At 43.4% G+C, this 23518-nt stretch overlaps 1 protein-coding gene across 6 annotated transcripts in view; it reads right to left on the bottom strand.

Moving 5' to 3' along the window:
* KHDRBS3 (KH RNA binding domain containing, signal transduction associated 3) overlaps positions 1-23518 on the bottom strand; it is a 123251-nt gene that overhangs the window by 6495 nt on the left and 93238 nt on the right. The window contains exons 8-12 of one of the 6 annotated variants that reach the window (XR_014492168.1): positions 9482-9540; positions 5329-5478; positions 4203-4344; positions 3694-3746; positions 3232-3419 (exon numbers count right to left, since the gene is read on the bottom strand). Coding sequence is in view for 1 of the 6 variants with exons in the window: in XM_083360102.1 (XP_083216228.1) it covers positions 5387-5478; positions 9482-9540 (151 nt within the window). In the remaining 5 variants the exon portion in view is untranslated. Of the gene's footprint in view, positions 1-3231; positions 3420-3693; positions 3747-4202; positions 4345-4821; positions 5479-9481; positions 9541-23518 lie in introns of those variants that run through there. The other 5 variants (XR_014492169.1, XR_014492170.1, XR_014492171.1 and 2 more) reach the window with 5 other exon arrangements.

Below are 23518 nucleotides of genomic sequence, written 5' to 3'. Positions count from 1 at the left end.
GGAGTATAGCCAGCCGTACCAACCAGCTGAAGAACAGCTTGTATCCATGGGCTGTCAGGCTCCTGAACGGGAAATAACTTTATGCATGATAGACTTGCAAGGCCAGCGCGTTGTGCAATTAGCTCACATGGTGTAACAAGATGGTGGTTTTGTTGTCACTGTGAGTTGGGGGGGGCACGAAGGGAGGCTCAGCCAATCTCACTGTATACATGTACTTTGATAATAAAGCTTCATTCATTCATTCATTGTACATGAATGATCTGTTCTTTATATTCCAAGCTACTTTTTTTTCTCTTTTTTTTAAAAAAAATGGAATTATTTTGTTCCATGCAGATTTATTAAAGAATATTTATGAAATTTTATTAAGTACATTTATACAGGAGGCTTATAGTATTAAAATAAATCCATCTGTTCATTATCTGATTCAAAGATGTATCTGGCTGCAGACTTATTCTTGCTGCCTTAACGTCTCCAAAAATTGAAGACGAAAAGTGTTGTGGTGTTAGCACTTAACCACTCTAGCAGTTTTACTGGCCGAGATTTTGTACTTTTCAAAATAACTTTTATTTCTGGGAATTCTGCAACAGGCTTCGATTAAAAAACAATAAAATATTCTATAGGGTTCTTATGGAGCAAAAGTGCATCAGTTTGCATAAAACGTGCAGTGTTTTCTACTTTGAAAACGCCTGCCATTACGTGAATAAGCTTTTACGCGGTGGGGGGGGGGAGAGCAGTTATTGAAGGAGCTATCATACCACTATGCCATACTTAAAACACATACTATTTTCCAAATGGTATCAGAACGGTATCAAGTGCCGAGTAAACAAGCTGTAACAGACTGAGATTGAAAAGACGCTAAGGAACTGATGCTCAAAATTCTATATAATTGGCTATTATTGAAATCTCATAAATGGATTCTTTAAAGTAACTTTCGAAACAGTGTGACAGTGGAGGGCGGAATGGGGAGGGCTGGCACAAAATACTGGTCTTTCTAAACCAGGGGTGTCAAAAATCAATTTCATTGAGGGCCGCATCAGCATGGCGGTTGTCCTCAGGGGGCCGGGTGGGTATGGCCTGGGTGGGCGTGGCCTACTGGGTGGGCGTGGCCAGCTCTACATCCTTCGCATCAAGGGTGCCTATGGGGGCCCGGGCAGGAGTGGGACAGATCTGGGGGTCTCTGGCAGAAGGAGGGTCTCTGGGCCAGGGCCAAGGCAGTGGGGGCCGTTCCCTCACTGTTTCCAGGATGGCTTCGCGGGCCGCATGAAACCACTTCGCGGGCCGGATCCGGGCCCCGGATGTTTTGTGTTTTGTGTTTTGACATGTCTGTTCTATAAACACATACCTTAAATTCAAACGTATCCAGGTCATGGTTGTCCCAAAGGTGCTTTTTCAAGAGGCAACTGGACTTTGAAGACGTTTCGCTTCTCTTCCAAGAAGCTTCTTCAGCTCCCACTTGGGCTCTGGCACGCCCTCAGGGCTACCTGAATAGTACAAACAGGTGTGGAAACTTCTTGTAACTGCTGAAAGGACTGTGTGGTAAACCAAGAGGCCATCTACCTTAAAACTGAACGGCCCTCTCTCAACAGAGAGAGGGGCACAGAACACCACCTGCCTCCTCTTTACACAGTCCTTTTTAGCAATTTCAAGAAGGTTCCACACCCATTTGCATTATCTAAGTGACCCTGAAGGCACAGATAAACCCCCAAGTAAGTAGCCTCAAGGACTCTCAAAGAGAGTGTTAACAACCAGATGACCACCATTCATTTGGAACTGAAGAAGCTTCTTGGACGAGAGAAGCAAAATGTTTTCAAGTAAAAAAAAACACACACACAAGAAACTCCGGTTGCCTTTTGGAAAAGCCCCTTTGGGACATACCTTAAAGCTGTGGTGGTGAACCGGTGGCACGTGTGCCACAGGTGGCACATAGAGCCCTCTCTGTGGGCACGTGCGCCATCATCCCCGTCCTAGGCCTTCAAGCTGTTTTATAAAACAGTTTTATAAAACTTTTATAAAGTTTAGGCCTCCGCCATGTGCAAAAAAAAAGGTTCAATCAATCAATCAATTTCAACTTCTTCTGGGAAAAAAAATCTCGTAAAGTTGGAATTGATCGATTGAACTTTTTAGTTCCACCCAGTCTGCCGTTACCACCACAGCCACGCCCACCCAATGGGCCACACCCACCCAATGGGCCACACCCACCCGGCACCCGCCGATACATAAGTGGGTTTTGGGTTGCAGTTTGGGCACTCGGTCTCTAAAAGGTTCGCCCTCACTGCCTGAAAGTCTTTATACGTGTGGTTGTCTAAAACCAACTCTTACGTAACAGAAACAGTCAGCCGAATGGATAGTTACAAGGCTAATTTGAGGAACTTTTGTTCTTGAAAAGTGCATCTGTTTCCCCCATACTGATACTCTTCCGAATTTCCCAGATATCGGATCAACACGGAGTCTCCAAATATCCAACAAGTCTGAGGACCACCAAATTGGGCAAGACCGATTTCAAATCTAGTTAACTGAATTTCTTGCAAGGCTGTGATTTTATTTAAGCTCCAGATCGGATGTAATTTCATACACATAAAAAAAAACCTCCCTCAAAGAAAGACATCAGATAGAAGAAGAAAAAATCAATTTCCCGCATCTGAATTTTTTGAAGGACATGATTGGGAAACACCTGCCCAAAATTTCTTACACCACACATTTACCTGTTAGGATTTTATCCCTCCCACCAAAGGAGAAAGAGAACGTGACAGACAAAAGTAAAGAGGGCAACAAATTCAGCACAGGGTTCTTTTCAAAAATGCATCGAGGTAGTCCTTGACTTATGATCACAACTGGGATGAGAAGTTGCATTGCTAGGCAAGGCAGTTGTTAAGTTGCACCCAATTTTGTGTCCTTTTCTTTTTAACCACGGTTGTGAAGCAAATCGCTGCAGTTATTAAGAGAATCATGTGGTTGTTAAGCAAATCCAGCTTCCCTTGTTGAAGGCCAGCTAGGGAGGTCACATAAGGCCATCACATGATCCCATGACACTGAAAGGGTCATTAAATACTTGCTGGTTGTCAAATGATCCAATTTTGTTCATGTGATCATAGGATGCTGTGGCAGTTGTTAAGCATGAGGACTAGTTGTTAAGTCACATTTTTCAGTGTCATTTGTAACTTTAAGCAGTCACTAAAATGGTTGTAACTCATAGGAATATTTATGATGTCACAAAAAGACGGAGTAGATTACCTGATCAGGATATTAATAGCGTTGCATGCTTCATGTTCAAACTGCATCTCTAAGCCACATGTCCATGTTAAAAGGGTACAGAGTAATCCAAGTCAGGATTCACACTGGGCTTTGGGTTTCCAGATCTACAACGGGCATAATAACTCTCTTGCATTCTTGATTTTTTTTCATCTACTCCATAAAAATACCTTCCAACACAAAAAAAGGAAACCACACCTTGAAGTTGACCAATTCCATAACTGCATCAACATCAACTGTTTCTGAATTCAAATGCAATAAGAAGCATCAAGTGTAGCTTCTTAGCCACCATTAATGGTGCAAGCAGATAAAAAATTGGCTGTAAATCTCCTATTTCTTTCCTGAGAAAACTGTCAGTCTGAAACACGAATTATTTATTTGAAAGCAATTCTCTTGTACATTAACTAAAGCTTAATTTTTTTAAAAAAAAGAATAGATACTTACCAAAGTATCAAGAGAAACAGGTTTCTTTGGCCTCCATACATTCTATGTGACTCCTAATAAAAGAAGAAAATGGCTTTTTTTATCAATTCAAGAACTCCGCTTTTTCTAAAATCTAAAATAAACAGTAGAAATCATAAATCATTAACACAATTAAAAAGACATCAAGCTAACAAAGAGGAACAAGGTTTAGGGGGCAAAACATCTCTAATGTTTTGAGTTCTTAGTTACATTATTTGTCCATAAACTCTAGGATTACAAATAACTAGTTATGATGTTTTACATTGGTTTAATCATGAAGACTTGGCTCCAATTAAACTAACCGAGCTAAGGCTTTTTTTTTTTTAGGTACTAGCACAAATGAAACTTTTTAAGATGAAATTTTATGTGGTGATCTTAAAGCCTCTCTCTGTAATCTAAAATCAAACTGGCTAATTGCTACGCTTCCCTGCTTTTATGGTTTTATATTAAGATAAATTAAGTGAGATTAAAATCTTATTTGATTTATTTACCTTTTGCAAATGAAGACCGTTTTAAGGTTACATCCTCTGCCTCTGACGAAAAGCGACCGCAATTAGTCAAGTCAGAAAGTCTTTAAAAGCTTTGTGTTTATTGCTTCCGGCACGGAGTAAGGTTGTCATTAAGGTATCAAAACTCTCAGAAAACAACAACAACAAAAAATATATTCCAAAGTTGCGCTAATGAAGAAATGCTCAACAAGATGAAAACTAAGTCACAGGTTATTTTTGATTCTCTGGTGTTTTTTTTTTGCTTGTTTTTTTTAAAATTTATCTGATTCAGAAATACATTAGCTACCGGTATTTTAAAACAAGAATATTTTTTTTAAAAAAAGTTGGAATCCAGCCACTCAAAACCATTTGGATACTTCTTTTAACAACTCTTTAAATCTAAATTGTGTGCATAAATGGAAAACAAAAAGAGAGATAGCTATAGTAAATGTAAGGCACCTTTAGGTTTTTACCTTTTTTTAAAAAAAAGAACAAAAATAGTTGTATAGTATTTTAAGAGGAACCATTTTATGCTGATTGTTGTTAAAAAAAAAATCACTCCTTCCCTGTTTACTACTATTTATTAAGGTTTTTAAATAAATAATGCATACTCTCACACACACTGATTTTTCTTTCAAAAGTTTATTTAGTATCAAGCAAGAATAAACTTTGCTTAACACTACAGAACATTTCAAGACTCAAATTACAAAATACCACATTATTTGCATTTGTGATCTCTTTTCCCTTTTTACGCATGTTTGCGAGAGAAAAAACTAGCAAAATAGTTGAAAGGTAAAACTAGAGAAGAACTTAATTGTTGAAAACCTTTAAAATAAAAGGTTACGCTTAGGTTAAAATAACAGATTAACATGTTTAGTAAACCTAGCTGGTTTTAACACTAGTTAAAGGTTTTTTTTCTTTTTGTATTTTTTAATCACCTATTTTCCTTTTTTTTTTTTCCTTTTCTCTCCCAAATTACAATCCAGAAATAAGAAAGCTCATTTCACGTGTCTTCCTTTTCCTGTACAGGTTTTTTTCAGTCAGCAAAAAATAGATTAAGCTCAGTCCGTCCATTCAGATTAAGCACTTTGATTTTAATAAAAAGGGATTGTTCATAGAAAAAAATTACTTTGAACAGTTTACAGGACTGGTGGAGATTGGGCAATTCACAACATCGGACAGAATAATCAGTATCTGGCATATGGCTGCTCTCTGTAGCTTCCTTTTGTTGACCTTGCTGAAGGAGCCTTGTGTCTTGAGTTGGTCCATTCTTCCTGTCCTGAAATCGCAAAGGAAAAGGGGTAAGACGTTTTTTTTCTACCAATCTTCCAGGAGAACATCTATTTAATTTTTTTTTTCTTCCAAATGGAGGAGGAACGGGGGAAGAACCATCCAAAGGGAAAGGCTTTCACCCTTCCTCTATATACTTTTCCTCTGCCCCCAGCGACGCAAACTGCATAGAATTTCTGAACAAAAATTCAAAGCTGGCTCAGAATAAGGATTCAGACCTCAGCCTGAAGTCTCAGTAAAAGCCGGGCCCAAGCTTAATTCCTCAGGGACAGCTACGCTCTAGGTCACAGAATTATACTGGTGCCCCATTCCCCTCTTTAAAGGTAAAGGTAAGGTTCCCCTGCACTTGCGTGCTAGTCGTTTCCGACTCTAGGGGCCGGTGCTCATCTCCGTTTCAAAGCCGAAGAGCCAGCGCTTGTCCGAGGACGTCTCCGTGGTCATGTGGCTGGCATGACTAGACGCCAAAGGTGCACGGAACGCTGTTACCTTCCCACCGGAGTGGTCCCTATTTTTCTACTTGCATTTTTTACGTGCTTTCGAACTGCTAGGTTGGCAGAAGCTGGGACGAGTAACAGGCGCTCACTCTGCTACGCGGCACTCGGGGTTCGACCCGCCAAACTGCCGACCTTCTGATCGACAAGCTCAGCGTCCTAACCCACTCAGCCACCACGTCCCTTACCCCCTCTTTAGCAAGAGTTAAAAGCTGCCCTTTTTCCTCGTGTAGGGTTGTGAGTTACATCTGTCTAAATGCGTTAGTGCAACATGCCTAACGGTTCCTTCCTTCTTTCCCCTGCTAACTTCCTCTTCCTGTCCCTCTCACCTTTCTTTGGTTCCCCTTCCTCTCCTCTCCTCCTTCCTTTCCCTCCTACCCAAGAAAGGAAAGAATAGAAAAGAAACAATAACAGTATTATTCCATTCGTCTAAACCACTTAAAAAAAATAACAAGGCATCAGCAATAAAATCCTCACAGTGAATGGACCTTTCTCCCCCCCCCCCCTTTGTTTAAAAGCAAGCACTCATTTCTCCCCTTGGGAGAAAATAACTCTTGATTGGGGTATCCCAACCTCAAATGATTCTTCCTTTAACTATACATACGAGTGCCCAAGGATTGATACTATGAGTGCATAATAAGAGCCCTGGAAGTGCAGTGGTTAGAAAGCAGCGTCACATCCTGTTTCTGTCCACTGCCAGGAATTCGATCCTGACCGGCTCAAGGTTGACTCAGCCTTCCATCCTTCCAAGATCCGTAAAATGAGGACCCAGATTGTTGGAGGCAATAGGCGGACTCTGTAAACCGCTTAGAGAGGGCTGTAAAGCAGTATGAAGCGGTATATACGTCTACGTGCTATTGCCACTGCTACATGAAGACCATTCGCGTCACCCTAATCATCTTCAGAAAAGTGAATCCAAGATTGATATCACAATGTACGTCTGGGGTTCGTTATGCTACTCCGTTTACATTGTTAGAATAGGTAAATCGGAATCAGGAAGGGGATGATAGATGCTTCAGGTCACAGGTCACCTAGACAAAGCAAGGAAAACCTGTCAATTCCCATATGGTGAGCCGTGGTGGCGCGGTGGTTAGAATGCAGTACTGCAGGCTGACTCTGTTCACTGCCAGGAGTTCGATCCCGGCCGGCTCAAGGTTTGACTCAGCCTTCCAACCTTTTGAGTTCAGTGAAAGGAAGACCCAGATTGTTGGGGGCCATATGCTGATTCAGAGAGGGCTGTAAAGCACTAGGGCAGGGGTAGGCAACCTCGGCTCTTTTATGACTCATGGACTTCAACTCCCAGAATTCCTGAGTCAGCATAGCTGACTCAGGAATTCTGGGAGTTGAAGTCCATGAGTCATAAAAGAGCCGAGGTTGCCTACCTGTGCACTAGGGGGTGGTATATAGGTCCTACTGCTATTGCAATAAGTGATCCTTGACACTTTTCTTTGCAGGATGATTTGCTACTTCCCCCTCCAGTCCCTGTGCATTAGGTGGGAGAAGAACAGGAGAACTGAGACTTGAGTTGGTGTCAGCAGACGTAAGGGAAGATAGTAATGACTCACTCCCTGTTTGCACCAAGCACACCATGAGCTCAGGGCTAAAATGTTCCCTGCAAGAAGGCGAACAGGAGACAACTCATACTAATGTTGGAAGCGTGGAACGCTCTGAAGTCCACGGGAGACCAATTTAGCATGTTGCAAGGGGAAAAAAAGGAAGGAAGCTTCGGTGATTTTTCTTTTCAAGAAATCATGTAATCAGCTGCTTCCCCTCGAGGTGTCTTAAGAGTCATTTAAACCTGTGACATGGAGACAGCTTGCACGGCAGAATAATTTACTGTCTCATGACAAGTTAAGAAGATGTTTGCTTCAATTGAGAAATGCTGTTTTGTTTAATCTCCTCCCATCTACAAAGAGCCCCAGGGAAACGGGAATTCAGTCTTGTCCCCCACCCCCAACATCTCGCAATTAGCAGGAAAACCTGCAGTCCCTCCCTCTGACGACATGCACAATGTGGTGCATATGTCTGTGATTGTCTTTGAGGGTGTGAAAAGTGTCACTCTCAGTCCCGACTGAAATTTCGAATCCCTGAAACTTAGCCTCAGCTTTAACTTTTATCCAAAAGCATCCTGGAACATCCTTTATATACTTCTATTCCATTACAACTTTTAAAGATTCACCCTTGTGCTCCAAACCCTTGCTTCTGATTCATTTGATCCCATTCCCTTTCCCCATTCCGCTTCATGGCTGGCTGGGGAAATTCTGGGACTTGAAAGTCCACACAGCTTCAAGTGGCTGAGGTTGAGAAACACTTCGAGAGAAGAAATGGGAGTTGTTCCATAAACTGTGGTGCCCACGCCATCCAAACTAGTGGAATGGGCTAATACCTTGGCCAAATTCCCTTAGATGGCCAGTCACTTTGGGTAGTCCCCATTTTACAGTTTGGCTGGTGAAATGGTAAATTTAACTTCCTAATCACTCCACTTTGGGACTGACCCCACAATCCCCTGCTGTATAAAATAGCAAATGACAAAACAGCAGAACCACAAAGCAGCATCATATAGGCTAGTCCAGGGGTAGGCAACCTTGGCTCTTTTATGACTCGTAGCCTTCAACTCCCAGAATTCCTGAGCCAGCATGGCTCAGCTTGGAAACCTCTCCCTTTCCCTCAGCATGGCTGGCTCAGGAATTCTGGGAGTCGAAGTCCACAAGTCATAAAAGAGCCAAGGTTGCCTACCCCAGGGCTAGTCCAATCATAGCTCCATGCAGGAATTTAAACCCAGCAACCATGAACTGCGGTGATCTAATATTTACAATAACTATATAGAATAAAAATAAATTCCTTCCCTGCACACACACACCTTTCTGTGTCTGAAACTAACTTTGTTAACTTTTAAACTTCGAATCTGCCTGTCTGTCGTTTCAAACTCCTCTTCTGTGTAATACCGCATGCCGGAACGAGAGAAGGGGAACATATCTTGAATAATTTCATTTCCATTCGTAATTCATTCCCGTTTTCAATAATAACGACAACACGGAGCATTTTCACCGTCAAGGCTGACTCGAAATACAACTCTAAGGCTGACTCGAAATACAACTCTACTCGCAACTTGACAACAGAAAAAAAGTGAGGGGGGAGGGGAATGCTTGGAATGTATTAGGAGCTGGGAGGGAGGTGAGGAATTTTCCTGAGCCTTTTGTAGACCTTTCAAAGCTGCAGACTGTTTTTCCCCAAAATAAAAAGAATGCGTTGAGGGAATTAACAATGCTGTGGGATTTTTGGTTTTTTATGCACAAAACCCTCAAGAGCCAGCTGTGCTTCTTCTGTAACTGTACGGATCTATTAGTAAAGTTATACTCTTGGTAAATAATGTCCCGGGAGTTTCTTTTGCTGCATATGCCAACGGGACAGTTGACAAATTTACACCGGGAAACATACGGGCCCCATCACCTTTTTCTTTTTCCACATCAAAGTTTATTCCAGAGCATTAAAAGTACTCACTGTAAGAATCGTACGTCTCGTCGTTCAAGCCATGGGCGTAGTCATAGTAATCACCACCACTGTTTGGAAGAAGAAAAAAGGAAATATATGCATCTGGTTACAAGACAGCATGAAAATACAAACCTACTTAGCGGATCCGTTTTTACATGGCTTTTAAAAGCAGCAAGAAGACATTAGCGGGCACTGCATATTGACACACTAAACTCCAAGCATCCCTGTGTCAGGTGACCACACACACACACACACACACAGACATATATATATGGAGAGAGAGAGAGAGAGAGAGAGAGAGAGAGAGAGAGAGAGAGAGAGAGAGAGAGAGAGAGAGAGAGAGAGAGAGAAGAGAGAGAGAGAGTGAGAGAGAAAACCATTTAACAACAATACTAACAGTGATACCCGTAGTTATCGGCAACGATGTCCAAAACCTTTGCAAAATACATCAAGAAATTGCAGCTTCCTGCAATAACTCCAGCAAAGCTACAAAAACCTGCACTACTCGGAACATCTTACATTTTAAGGAGCTACCTGGTTGATACCTAGGATGCTGGCAGCAGCCCGTGTCAACCATTAGCGCCAGTCAATTTGAGTGTTCAGTTGACTGAGTTTCATGTTTAATGAATAAAAGTTATATAATAATAATAATGATGATGATGATGATGTTGGAAGGGACCTTGGAGGTCATATAGTCCAACCCCCCTGCTCAGGCAGGAAACCCTATACCATTTCAGACAAATTTATTTTATTTTAATTCCATTTATATCCCGCCCTTCTCCGAAGACTCAGGGCTGCCTATGTCTTCTCAAAGTAGAGACGAATGAAATCTTCTCTTGTGGTTGTGTGGTTAACGTTATGGGCTTAGTGGCTCACAAAGAGGTCTGTCACGTACAATGTCTCCAAGGCACGAAGGAGTTTGCTGGTCACCATCTCATGGGTGGCACTAAGGACCCCTTAACTGACTGCGGGTCTGTTTTAGGCCAACATGGTCCTTGACGCAAGCTAACTCCTTGTTCTACTGAATCTTTAAGATTCTTTTCAGTAACCAAAAAAAAAAAAAGAATGGGAAGCTATCAAGACTAATCTGCTGTGACTGGTCCCATCCATCACAGCAACTGCTTTGCTAAAGCCCCCACAACATGCTGTCAGGTCAAATATGTCCTCTGTCCAAACAGACTGCCCCCCCTCTACATTTCTGTCTTGTTAACTGAGACAGATGTTAACTCTTACAGCTGGAAACTTTTGAAACTAAGGTGTTCCTTTGACATAAGCTCCTAGGTTGAAAAGGACACATCTTGGACTCTAAGAGGAGTGAGCCGCACATCCCATGCAAAAGTATCAGGGCTTTTCAGAGAGGGTAAGGATCTGAATGGGTTTCTTGGCTTTACTGTATTAAGCTAATTTTAGGGTTTAAATTATGCTAATCAGTGGAACGACTGGCCTCCAGAGGTTTTGGGTGCTCCATCACTGGAGGATTTTAAGAAGAGACTGGACAACCATTTGTCTGAAATGGTATAGGGTCTCCTGCCTGAGCAGGGGGGGGTTGGACTAGAAGATCTCCAAGGTCTCTTCCCAACTGTTATTTAGCTATTCTGCTACAGCTTTCATGTGTTCCCCATCAGAACACAGGAAGGAACCAAGCCACTATATGTTCAGCAATTAGTTTGGTGCAGTAATGGAGGTGCTGGCCTAGAAAGCAGGAGACGGCGAGTTCTAGTCTCACCTGAGGCATGAATGCCAGCTGGGCAATTTTGAGCCAGTCACTCACTTTCAACCTAACTCACCTCACAGGGTTGCTGCTGTGGGGAACATAGGAGAAGGAATATTTTGTATGTTTGCCACCTTGAATTATTTATAACTATAAGGGGAAGGAAGGAAGGAAGGAAGGAAGGAAGGAAGGAAGGAAGGAAGGAAGGAAGGAAGGAAGGAAGGAAGGAAGATAGGAAGGAAGGAAGGAAGAAAAGAGACTGTGGGTGGCTAGATGCTTGAAGATTGCTAAATCCTGCCTTGGCCCATGAGCTCTAAATTAAAGTTAGGATATCCAAATGTCAGTTTGCTCCTCAGGAATATTCTAGATCAGGGGCTCTTCAAACTTGGCCCTTTTATGACTTGTGGACTTCAACTCCCAGAATTCCTCAGCCAGCGTGCCTGGCTGAGGAATTCTGGGAGTTGAAGTCCACAAGTCATAAAAGGGCCAAGTTTGAAGAGCCCCTGATCTAGAATATTCTCCAGACAGGCTCCTTTCAGATGAATCGAATTCGCAGTCAGCATAGCCTGCTAGCAAGCTTTCTACCCGCTGCAGGAGTTGTGGTGGGGTTTATTTTTGTTTGTTTGTTTGTTTTGAGCAGAGAAACAACATTTGCGGCCTGGGCCACGAATTGAAAGCTTTATTATTGCATTGAATGCAATCATTCTCCCTCTGCATGGCTAGCCACCCTCCCCTATGGAAAGCACATTAGATAACTATCAGTGCTACAAGGGGGTGTGGGCCCAACAAACACCCGCTCTTAAGATACTCCAGGAAGAAACCCCAACAAGAATTATGGAACACAGTCTGAACAGCTTTTCAGAAGAAGAAAACAGTAATCCAGTTTTTGACTCACCAAACTTTACCTCACACACACACACCCCTCCAATCACACCAAGATGCTCATATCTTGATGGGAGACCTTTGAAGTGACACATGCTATTCCTCCCTACGATATCTTGATTACTTATTGCAGGGCCCATCAAGGCTGGGAGCTTCCAGCAGCTGAGCCCCTGTTCCACTCCCTGTCAATCCTGTCAGAACTACTTTAGCTGGGCTTCATTTTATAAACCCAAGTGCCTCTTAAAGCAAGTATGACTCGTCTTCCCTGGCATGTAAACAGCAAAAGCAATAATCCTTGGAAAAGGAAGAAAAATCACTTATTTACACTGAAGGCATATAAACGTTATTAGCTGACAGACACTTCACTGACATTAATCGTATAAAAAAATAATAAGAAGAAGGAGAACTGGTAACTCAAAGCGATTGCTGAGTAAAGCCAGCATTTTGGCAGGTTCAACTTGGCCTGGAAGGTAACAGCATCCCGCCTGGGTAACCCTCGGCAGACTGAAGAGGAGCTGACTTATTAAAATACAAAACCTCCTTTGTTAACTATTACTTTATTTAGAAAACTGCAACCCAAATAGGAAACTGTAGCTAGGTGACTGATTGCCGGGATCAAAATTTGTAATTTGGCCTTGGTTTCAAAGTCCAATTGAGAAGTTTCTTCTTGCCTAACACAAAAACATATTTTGTGTGTCTGGTATTTCTGCTATTGCTTCATAGTCACCTGAAATTATACTTTAGCAGTGTTTCCCAACCTTGGTCACTTGAAGATGTGTGGACTTCAACTCCCAGAATACCCTAGTCAGCTATGCTGAGTGGGGAATTCTGGGAGTTGAAGTCCACACATCTTCAAGTGGCCAAGGTTGGGAAACACTGTTTTAAAGGTAGTGCCTGTTGCAGAATAAAGCTCTTTGCACCCTGCTCAATGAAAATTTATGCCCACTTGCGACTACAAGTGCTATTATTGTTTTTCTTGATAAAATAATTTTGGTCAGAGGGAAAAATACTCAGCAGGTAGTACTGTGGTTTCTTTGCCCGTGGCCGAAAGACAACATGAGGTGCCAAAAGGCGTAAGCAGGAAGGCTGCAGGAATTGACAGAATCTGCAAATCCAGAGATGTGCATGGTTGGAAGATGTGACTCAAGGGTTGAAATCATTTTTACAAGGAACAATAGGATGTTCCTCTTAACATGTCATTTTGGTTTCATTTCAGGGCGGGAAAAAACAAATAAAGTTGCTGCTACTCTCGCTGGGAAAAAAAAAAAAACCTAGGAGACAGAACGTACAAGGTAGTCCTTGAGTTATGACCACAATTGAGCCCAAAATTTATGTTGCTAAGTGAAACATTTGGTGAGTTTTTCCCCACTTTACGACCTTTCTTGCCACCATTGTTAAGTGAATCACTGCACTTATTAAGCCAGTAAGCTGGTTGTTAAGTGAATCTGGATACTCCATCGACTTTGCCTGTCAGAAGGTCGCAAAAGCTGATCGCACGACTCCGGGACACTGCAACCGTCATAAACATGAACCACTTGCCAAGCATCTGAATTCTGATCACGTGACCATCGGCATGCTACAATGGTCGTGTGAAAAACAGTCATATAATCACTTTTTTCAGTGTTGTTGTAACTTTGAAGGGTCACTAAATGAGCTGTTATAAATTGAGGATTACCAGTATTTGCAACAGGCTTGTAGAGCTTTTGACTTCAAAGTCATCAAAAAAATCGATAGAGTGTTTATAGTTTCATGTTGTGCAGCAGCTGTGCCTATTCCTAAACGGGAGCCCCTGTCATTCATGCCCAAGCCAGAGGTCCCTTCTAAATGTAATAAAGAAATAAAAGAAATCTTAACTGGATTCATTATGTATAAACGAATGAATGAATTCCAACCTGGCCCAAAACAGAACCACTAAATCACAGTCACTGCTAAGTGCCAGAAATATCACAGACAGAAACTAACCGGGAAGGGCGGTATATAAATCAATCAATCAATCAATCAATCAATCAATCAATCAAATAAATAAATAAGTGAAGAATTCATTTAATTTTCTTAAAATAAGCCAGCAGACAAAACAAAAACCCTGTTTTGACCTGCACAAACATGGTAAAAAATGACAAGGTGGCTCAAAAGTTGTACAGGTTTCTCCAAGCAGGTCGTGATAAAAGTTGATCTGGAACCCAGAACACGTTGGGTCTTTCCAGATTTCAACTGAGACAAATCGGGGGGGGGGGGGAGGCGCTCTCAATGGAACAGGGGCACCTTGCCACTCTCTCCCTCCTCCTGTGTGGTTGTGCACGATGGGAGTTGTGGGAGTTGAGCTCCACACATCTTCAAGCGGCCACAGTTGAGAAACAGTGATCTAAAGCACTAGCTCGCTTGCGTCTTCAGGTTTACCTATCTTTCCAATCTACTAGAGCAGGGGTTCCCAACTTTTTGGGCGCCAGGGACCGGTTCCGTGGAGAGAGGGTGTTTTTTTTTTTTTTTGCGGACCGGAGGAGGTGTGGTTTTACATGCTGCCTGCATCCTGCAGATGGGGCTTCACTTGTTTGCACGGACCTGTTTCTGACATGCCGCAGCAGACCGGTGCTGGTCCAAGGACTGGGGGTTGGGGACCTTTGTACTAGACCAGAGAGGTCCCCAAACTTTTTGGCACCAGGGAGCGGTTTCACGGAAGCCAATTTTTCCAAAGACCCGGGTTGGGGGAGGTTTCAGGATTCATTACATTTATTCTAAGTTTTCTAAATAAACAAACAAATAAACAAGGCGCTTTTATTTCTATTATTATTATTACATTGTATTGGATTAGGCCAGTGACTTCCTGCTTCTAAGAAAGTGGGAAGGAAAAGAGGCAATCCTTAAACTCAGCCTTCCGGCAAAACAAACCAAAGACCCAGCAAGTTGAGGAAGTGCTGAGAAAACCATTCAAAAAGAGAACGGGGGGGGGGGGGGGGGAAGAGAAGAGAAGGAGGATGCTGTACAAGCCCTGCAGCCCTGGGAAAGCTGCAAATTAAAGCAGGCAGAAAATTGCCAAAACAGGCTTGGAGTGAAAGGTAGCTTTCTTCTCCTTGCCCCTATTTGCACCCTGAAAAAGTACCCTCACAAACACAAACCTTGGGGGTGGGGGGGGGGTGGGATCCACCTCCAACAAGGTTTTGGGGAAGCCCCCCCGGTTGCAAGCTGGGCTGGCGCCTGCTTGCCTTGCAAACTTGGAGACTTGCGCGAAGGGAGCACAAGCCCAGCTAGGGTGCCGGGGGGGGGGAGGAAGAGGAGGAAAATGAGGAAGAAGAGGAGGAAGAAAAAGTAGCAGGAGGAAGAGGAGGCAGAAGAAGAGAGAGCGCAAGAAGCAAGAGGAGAAAGGACGCTGAGCTCAGATGTTGCAAGCGCAGCCGCTGGAGAACCTTGGCACCGAGCAAGCCGGCTTCTGCCCTGCCACTCTCCCGCCCCTGCCCAGATCCCTGCAGACACGCCGCATTGCCTCTAGATGCGCGGCCCAGTTCCTAACTGGCCGTGGCCCAGTACCGGTCCACGGACCAGGGGTTGGGGACCCCCGTCCTAGAGAATCATAAATCAAATCGATCGACTGAGCGAGAGAAGCTGCGCTAAAGCCCCCACGGATTTGCTCCCAGGAGAGCAAAGTCCCCCAGATCAGCTCTTCCATCTCTTAGCGTCAACAGGTCTTCCACTTGCTTGACCTCTGCCAGCAAAGGCCCCCTGCGTGGTTCACTTACGTGGACTAGCTGGAATGCACAATCCTCTTCTGCATGGATAGCACTATAAGGTTGAAAGGCTCCGGTCAGCTGGAAGGAGACCTGCCTAATCATGTTAGATCAAGAGCCGTGGAGATCCGTATCAGGTTAAAGCTTGGGCAAGCCTGGCCCCCTTGGTGTAAACGCTATGAATTATGAAACCCTACTTTCTCCTGGCCGAGTAAAATGTCTTCTCCCTACATCTGTACAAACGAAAACCTGCTTATATTTCTCTTAAGGAAGGGAAAAGGCTTAAGATGCTCCTCGTGCAAACGTTACGCTTTCAGAAAAGGACGGGCGCTCCTCGACTTTCAACAGGTCGTTTAGTGACCGTTCGAAGTTACAACAGCACTGGAAAAAGCGACTGACGACCGTTTCCCCCCCCCCACACACACACACTTATGACGGATGAGGCATCCCCATGGTCACATGATCAAAATTCAGACGCTTGGCAACCAACTCGTATTGATGACGGCAGCAGCAGTGTCTCGTGGGTCACGTGATCCCCTTGTGCAACCTTCTGGCACGCAGCGTCAATGGGGGAAGTCAAGACTCACTTAGCAACCACATTATTAGCTTAACAACTGCAGTGGCTCACTTCACAACGGTGGCAAGAAAGGTTGCGAAATGGGCCAAAACTCACTTAACAAGCGTCTCGCTTAAGCAACAGAAATTTTGGGGCTCAACTGTGGTCGTACGTTGGGGACTACCCTTATTTACTAACGGCTCGAGGCCATTTCCAAGGATGACAGAAGAGGCAGCTTCGTTTTTTTTTCTAATAAAAAGATCCTTCCGCATCTTCCCTATTGTTTGGCATTAGGAGGGCAGCATTTAATTTAATTTAACGCGGTGGCTCAGTGGGTTAGGACACTGAGCTTGTCGATCAGAAGGTCGGCAGTTTGGTGGATCGAATGCCGAGTGCCGCGTAGCAGAGTGAGCGCCTGTTACTCGTCCCAGCTTCTGCCAATCTAGCAGTTCGAAAGCACGTAAAAAAAAATGCAAGTAGAAAAATAGGGACCACTCCGGTGGGAAGGTAATAGCGTTCCGTGCGCCTTTGGCGTCTAGTCATGCCGGCCACATGACCACGGAGACGTCCTCGGACAAGCGCTGGCTCTTCGGCTTTGAAACGGAGATGAGCACCGGCCCCTAGAGTCGGAAACGACTAGCACACATGTGCGGGGGAACCTTTACCTTTACCTTTTATTTAATCAATAGCAGCGTCCCCCCCCCCCGTTTCTTTGGCCGTGGCTTTTGTGCTCTGCTCATTTGGGCATTATTTGTGGTGAGGTAGCTTGACATCAGCAAGAACATCAATCCTGATTTTTTTTTCATCCTTTACTCCACTCTGGCACTTGTAGCCAGCTTTCATCCCCTACAGCTAATGGTTGCTTGGTTGTCTCCCAAGCAATTAAAACAAATATAAACAGGATAATCTCCAGCTGTAGCATAATCTTAAAATGTCTTTTATCTCTGAGAATAGCATGTCAGAGCCCTCGCCATACAAAACACTCTCGGGCTTACAAAGAATAAGCCTTCAGATGATCCCTTTTAAAGTACTAATTTTTGCTTGGCTTTTTTCACCCCAAGCGGGGTTGCCTCCAAACGTATTTATTTTTATTGACTGATTCGTGGGTTGTTTTTTTTTAGGCCACTCATCATCTTAATCCCTGGGTGTTGTACAAGAGGCTAGGTTGGGAGCAGAGTTAATGAGCTGGCTGGAACGCTGCAAGAGTTTTACACATCTTGAATTTATTTATCCAATTTCTCTAGCCGCCTATCTCAATCCAACTGGACGGCGAATTAATACCACAGCAATTAAAACCACAATAACGATTACACATTGTCTGAGTGACCAGATTTGGCTAGAGCAAGTACATAGCCTATCTCCATGTTTTTAATTTACAGGCACTTCCATGTCTAAACTGTTTCTGCTTTCTAAAATCTGCTGCGTATTTGCTGGATGGGGAATTCTGGGAGTTGAAGTCCACACACCTAAAAGTTGTCAGCTTGAAAAAAACTCTGCTTGGCACACTTGTCTTTAGTTATCTCATTGGTAAAACATTTTCATTGCCTGCCGAAGAGTTACAAACTGGTTGCAGGGATTGGGTATGACTCTAGTTTAATGAAAAGAAGGGTTAGGGATGACATGACAGCAGCGTTCCAACATCTGAGGGGTTGCCACAAGGAAGAGGGGGTCCAAAGCACCAGAAGGCAGGACCAGAAGCAATCGATGAAAACTAATCAAGGAGAGAAGCAACACAGAACTGAGGAGAAATTTCCTGACAGAACAATTAATCAGTGGAAGGACTTCCCTCCAGAAGCTGAGGATGCTCCATCATTGGAAGTTTTTTAAGAAGGGACAGGACAAACATTCATCCAAAATGGTATAAGGCAGGGGTAGGCAACCTTGGCTCTTTTATGACTCGTGGACTTCAACTCCCAGAATTCCTGAGCCAGCATAGCTGGCTCAGGAATTCTGGGAGTTGAAGTTCACGAGTCATAAAAGAGCCAAGGTTGCCTACTCCTGGTATAAGGTCTAATGCTTGAGCAGAGGGCTGGAGTGGAAGACCTCCAAGGTCCCTTCCAACTCTATCATTTTGTTAGTCTGTTATTCCTTACAATGCAGAGTGAAGTCGTCCATGTTGTTTCATCCTCCATGTTGTTTCTAAAATACCGCAAGCACATGGGGGGGGGGGCACCCAGAGTTAATCAGGGCTGTCTCCACAAATTCCTTCATGTCCCCACAAAAATAAATTAGCAGCTTTATTAGCCCCACTGCCTTCCATCTCTTCAGATGGGATGGGCTCCACAACTGAGCCCACATTTCTGTTGCTAAGCAAAACAGTTGTGAGGTTTTACCCCATTTTGCGACATTTCTTGCCTTCCTTGTTAAGTGACCCCACTGTAGTTAAGTTAGGAACACGACTATTAAGTGAAACTGGCTTCCCCATTGACTTTGCTTGTCAGAAAGTCGCAAAAGGGGATCACATGATTCCCAGGACTCTGCAACCGTCATAAATATGAGTCCGTCGCCAAGTGTCCGAATTTTGATCACGTGACCCTGGGGATGCTGCAACAGTCGTTAAGTGTGAACGTGTGTCACTTTCTGGGTTCCGTTGTAATTTTGAATGGTCACTAAACAAACAACTGTGAGGAGGACCACCTATATCTGAAATTTCCAGATCTTTCTCCATCACCACATTGCTTAGAATCTTAAAATTTATCTTTTACACAGCAAATTTCCGTTCTCCGCGAAGGTTTTAACGCAGAACGCACACAAAAGCCAGGGATAATTAAAACTCCTCTCCCAAGAAAGCCATTTCGACTGTGGGCGCAACAAAATTTCCAGGTCCGAAACTAAACAACTTTCCTGGGAACAAAGCTTGGCTTTTTCCTTGCTTCCTCAACTTAAGAGCACACGAAAACCTGGAACGCTTCCCTCTCTGAGCCTTCTGTGATCAGGAAAAACAAAGTGGCTTGCTTAAAATTCAAACGTATTTCTAATTGAGGCTGAACAAGCCTTCCAGATTTGACTCCCGTTCACAGGACATCCTCTGCCATGTGGAGACGAGAAAAGTAAAAAAAAAAAATGAGCATCTCACTTTTAACACAACACGGCTTTCTTGGGAACAGAACTGCTTTCAAAGGAGAGAAAGCAGATGTCTCATTAAAACTCACTCTTACCTCCATTAGTTACTTTTCCTTGTGAAAGTCAAGCAATCCCGTATTTCTGAGCAGTAGATTTTAGAGACGTCTTCACGTCTGTTCCCCGGCAGACAGGAATACATTTTTATGACCTCAACGTGATGGATATCCTTGAGACAGATATATTATAGCTCAGAGCAGCTTCACTTACGTAGTGCAATGTTTCAAATGGGAAAAGGTTTTTTTTTTTGGTTCTTTTTAAGAATAATGAGTATAGAGCTGCATTTGGTTTTCAGTCCTTCTATTTAGCTCAGGGGGTCTTCGAACTTGGCCCTTTTTGTGACTTGTGGACTTCCAATTCCCAGAATTCCTCAGCCAGACACGCTGGCTGAGGAATTCTGGGAGCTGAAAGTCCACAAGTCATAAAACGGGCAAGTCTCAAGACCCCTGATTTAGCTCATTCCCAACACCAGTGTTTCACATCAACTCCCAGAATTCTCCAGCCACCTTAAAGGTACCAAATTTGAGAAATACTGCTACACACCATCTTTTCATCTTGTTCAAATTGGCCAAATAAATTAGGAGGAGATCCTACACCATTCCAGATTAAGCGGCTGTCCAGTCTCTTCTTAAAAAGCCAACATATCCACGATTTCTGAAGACAAGCCGTTCTACTGGTTAATTGTTCTCACTGTCAGGAAATTTCTCCTTGGTTCTAGGTTGCTTCTCTCCTTGATTAGTTTCTATCCACTGTTTCTTGTCCTGCTTTCAGGTGCCTTGGAGAATAGCTTGACTCCCTCTTCTTTGGGGCAGCCCCTCAAATATAGGAATACTGGTACCATGTCATCTCCTAGTCCTTCTCTGATCTAGACTAGCCATCTTACTAAGGCTTTATCAAGATATAAATACTATATTCTCTCTCTCTCTCTCTCTCTCTTTCTCTCTCTCTCTCTCTCTCTCTCTCTCTCTCTCTCTCTCTGTGTGTACACACACACACACACACACACATTATTCACAGACACAAACACATATAAAGATCTGGACTTGGACATGACACATTTGAGCTTAGGACCATCCCAACATTCCTCATCCAATCTGTTGACCATCAGCAACATCTGACTCACAAATCTGAGAAAGAAGTTACATACTATGCCTCACATTTAACCACTCAAATCTTCTCCTTAGCAAAAGAACCCCCGAATAGTATTCAATTTACAAAGGCTGTATTGGGGGAAAAATGATTGCAAGTAATGAGTTGTTAAGATTTCTATTTTATTTTGTGTTGCGTTGGAAGGCTACTCCTAACTTGTAAATTTAGAATACATCAATAGAGAGAAAAGGCTGCATTAACCAGCAGCGATACCGCTGAGTAGCTCTGCATACGTGATAAGTGTTTAAAATGTTATTTATTTGGATAGGACTGGCAATGTACTCTACTCAAATAAAAATCAAGAGAAATGGAAGCCCGACGTTAGCAAGTCTGTCTGAGTAAGGTTTTTAAAATCTCAATGCTACCATTTCAAAATGCAATGCGGGCCTTCAAGGCTTGAATTATCCAATTACACCCACTCTAAAAATCCAAGAAGAATGTTGCCACGTGCCTGTGCAACGACGCAGCATCATTTGCCCTGTGATGGATAACTGCAGAGCATCACAAGCACAGCTTGGGTGCTCTCAACCTCTGAGAGAGGCGCCACAGCTTTCACAAGCCAAAAGAATTTCCCGGCAATACACTTTTGAGGGTTGCTGTTTTCTTTCTTATTGGACTCAAGTTCATTAAATTCAGTCCTCAACTGTGGCGTGAGAACATCCGACAGACTTTCAGCCTTCCAGTCAATGCCCTCCTGCCACAAATTCATACAAGCCACTCAATTTTGGGAGGAAGAGGGGCAGACAGCTGTAACAACGGGGGGAAAAAAGAAATGGTGAAGAAAATAAAGCAAGATAAAAGAACTAATGATGAGAACTAATGAGTAGAAAACCCTTGAGATTTTAACGATAACTTCGTGCATTCTGATGGCCATGTCCAGTCTTGCATGTAAAGTTCAGAAGTCTTACTTTAGGTCCCTTTCTTTTTTAATTTTGATTCACAGCCAAACCGGATCTAACTGACCCCCTAAACTCCATGAATTAGCCAGCAGCTTCATTCAGAGATGTGGTAGCACACCTATCCATCATTAGTAAGTGTGCTACTGTGGAAGCATTCTCAAAATTCCTTGAGGAATTGATAGAAGAGAATATTTGTAGCTCAGGGTTGAACTGTGGGGTCCTTCGTGCTCTTTCATTCTGTTTTTTTCAAGACACACCTAACTACCTAACTAGTTACTGTCATCAGTGCTAGAAGGGAGTGGCGTTTGCTCTCTGTTTATATATACAAGTGACTTGCCCTGACAGTGTTGTTGAATCAAGTGTTGTTGAACCACAAAACTCCCACCAGCATTGACAGGGCAAGCCGCTTGTATATAAATAGAAAAGCAACCCCGCTTCCTTTGTAGCACTGGTGATGTTACTACCTAAATAAACCTTTATTGTCAAAGTACAACATGTGTACATTGAGATTAGCTGAGCCTCCCCCCGTGCTCTCTCCCCCCAACACACAGTGACAACAAACCCTCCATCCTACCACACCATGTGAACCAACTACACCACACACCGGCCTCCCAAGTCAATTCTGCATAAGATTATGTCCCATTTAAAAGCCTAACAGCCCACGGATAAAAGCTGTTTTTCAGCCTGTTGGTACAGCTGGCTATATTCCTATATCTCCTACCGGATGGTAGGAGAGTAAAGAGATACCGTCCAGGGTGTGAGTCATCCCTGAGAATCTTCCTCACTCTTCCAAGGCAACGGGCCCTGGCGAGGTCATCCAGTGGTGTCAGGGAACAGCCCACAATGTCTTGTGTTGTGCTCACTACCCTCTGTAATACTTTCCTATCCGCGGCTGTCAGACCAGCATACCAAACCACAATACCATACGAGAGGACGCTCTCTATAGTAGACCGGTAAAAGAGGGTCATTAGCCGTTGTTCTACCCTGTTCTTCCGCAAGACCCTGAGAAAGTGAAGCCTCTGTTGGGCCTTTCTAGCCACTTGGGTTGTATTAACTTTCCAGGTCAGATCTTCACAGAGGTAGACTCCCAGAAATTTAAAGGAGGAAACTCTCTCTACACAGTCCTCCCCGATGTAAAGTGGGGCAGGTTCCTCCTTTTTTCTCCGGAAGTCTAACACCATCTCTTTCGTCTTGCTGATGTTTAGGTGCAAGTTGTTGTTACTACACCATATGGATAGTTTTTGTACCTCCGCCCTATATGCTGTCTCATCCCCACCTGTAATAAGACCCACCACAGTTGTATCATCTGTGAACTTGATTATCGCAGTGGATGGGTCAGATGATACACAATCATAGTTGTTGGATAATGAAACATCTGTCAAAAAAAACATCCAAAGCTCATCCAAGGATCCTTGAGGATCAATTTAAATTTTTCTCCTCTCCTCCCTTCTCTCCTCTCCTCTTCTCCCCTCCCCTTCCTTCCTCCTCTCCACAACCTTATGCTGAAATGGCTTATTTCTTGATAATTCCAAAAATCTATGTTTAATATCTTATAAGAGACACTTCAGAAATCAGGATAAAAGCAATCCTTCCTTTTACACCGGGTGGGAAACAAATTCCTTCTTTTTTTCTGAAAGCTGGTCACATCTTCTGAGTTTTAGTAACAAACTTCATTCTATGCCATGTTAACTCTCTTGCAGCATCTGTCACTGCCATGAATGGCTGATCGTAAGTATCTTGGTAGTGATCTGAGCGCTATTAAGCAGATGGTAGCGCTAAATCCAAATGATGTAGTACATCTCCCTGTTGGACTCCGTTTCCATACTCTACCATTATTCCATAATTCCTCTGTGATAAATCTTATGTATGCTAGAGAACATTTAAATAGTGGGCTGACATCAGCAACAGATTTATCAGCAATGGTTTGCATTTGCCCCTATTATTGCCTCTGCAAACACTTGTGTGGGAGACGGCAAAAACCCACAAGGCTGGCACAGCCCAGTGGCCTAA

This window comes from Vipera ursinii (assembly GCF_947247035.1).
Source record: "Vipera ursinii genome assembly, chromosome: 3".
Taxonomy (NCBI): domain Eukaryota; kingdom Metazoa; phylum Chordata; class Lepidosauria; order Squamata; family Viperidae; genus Vipera; species Vipera ursinii.
The sequence above is the reverse complement of the archived record's forward strand: the minus strand, read 5'-3'. Positions and strand labels throughout refer to the sequence as shown.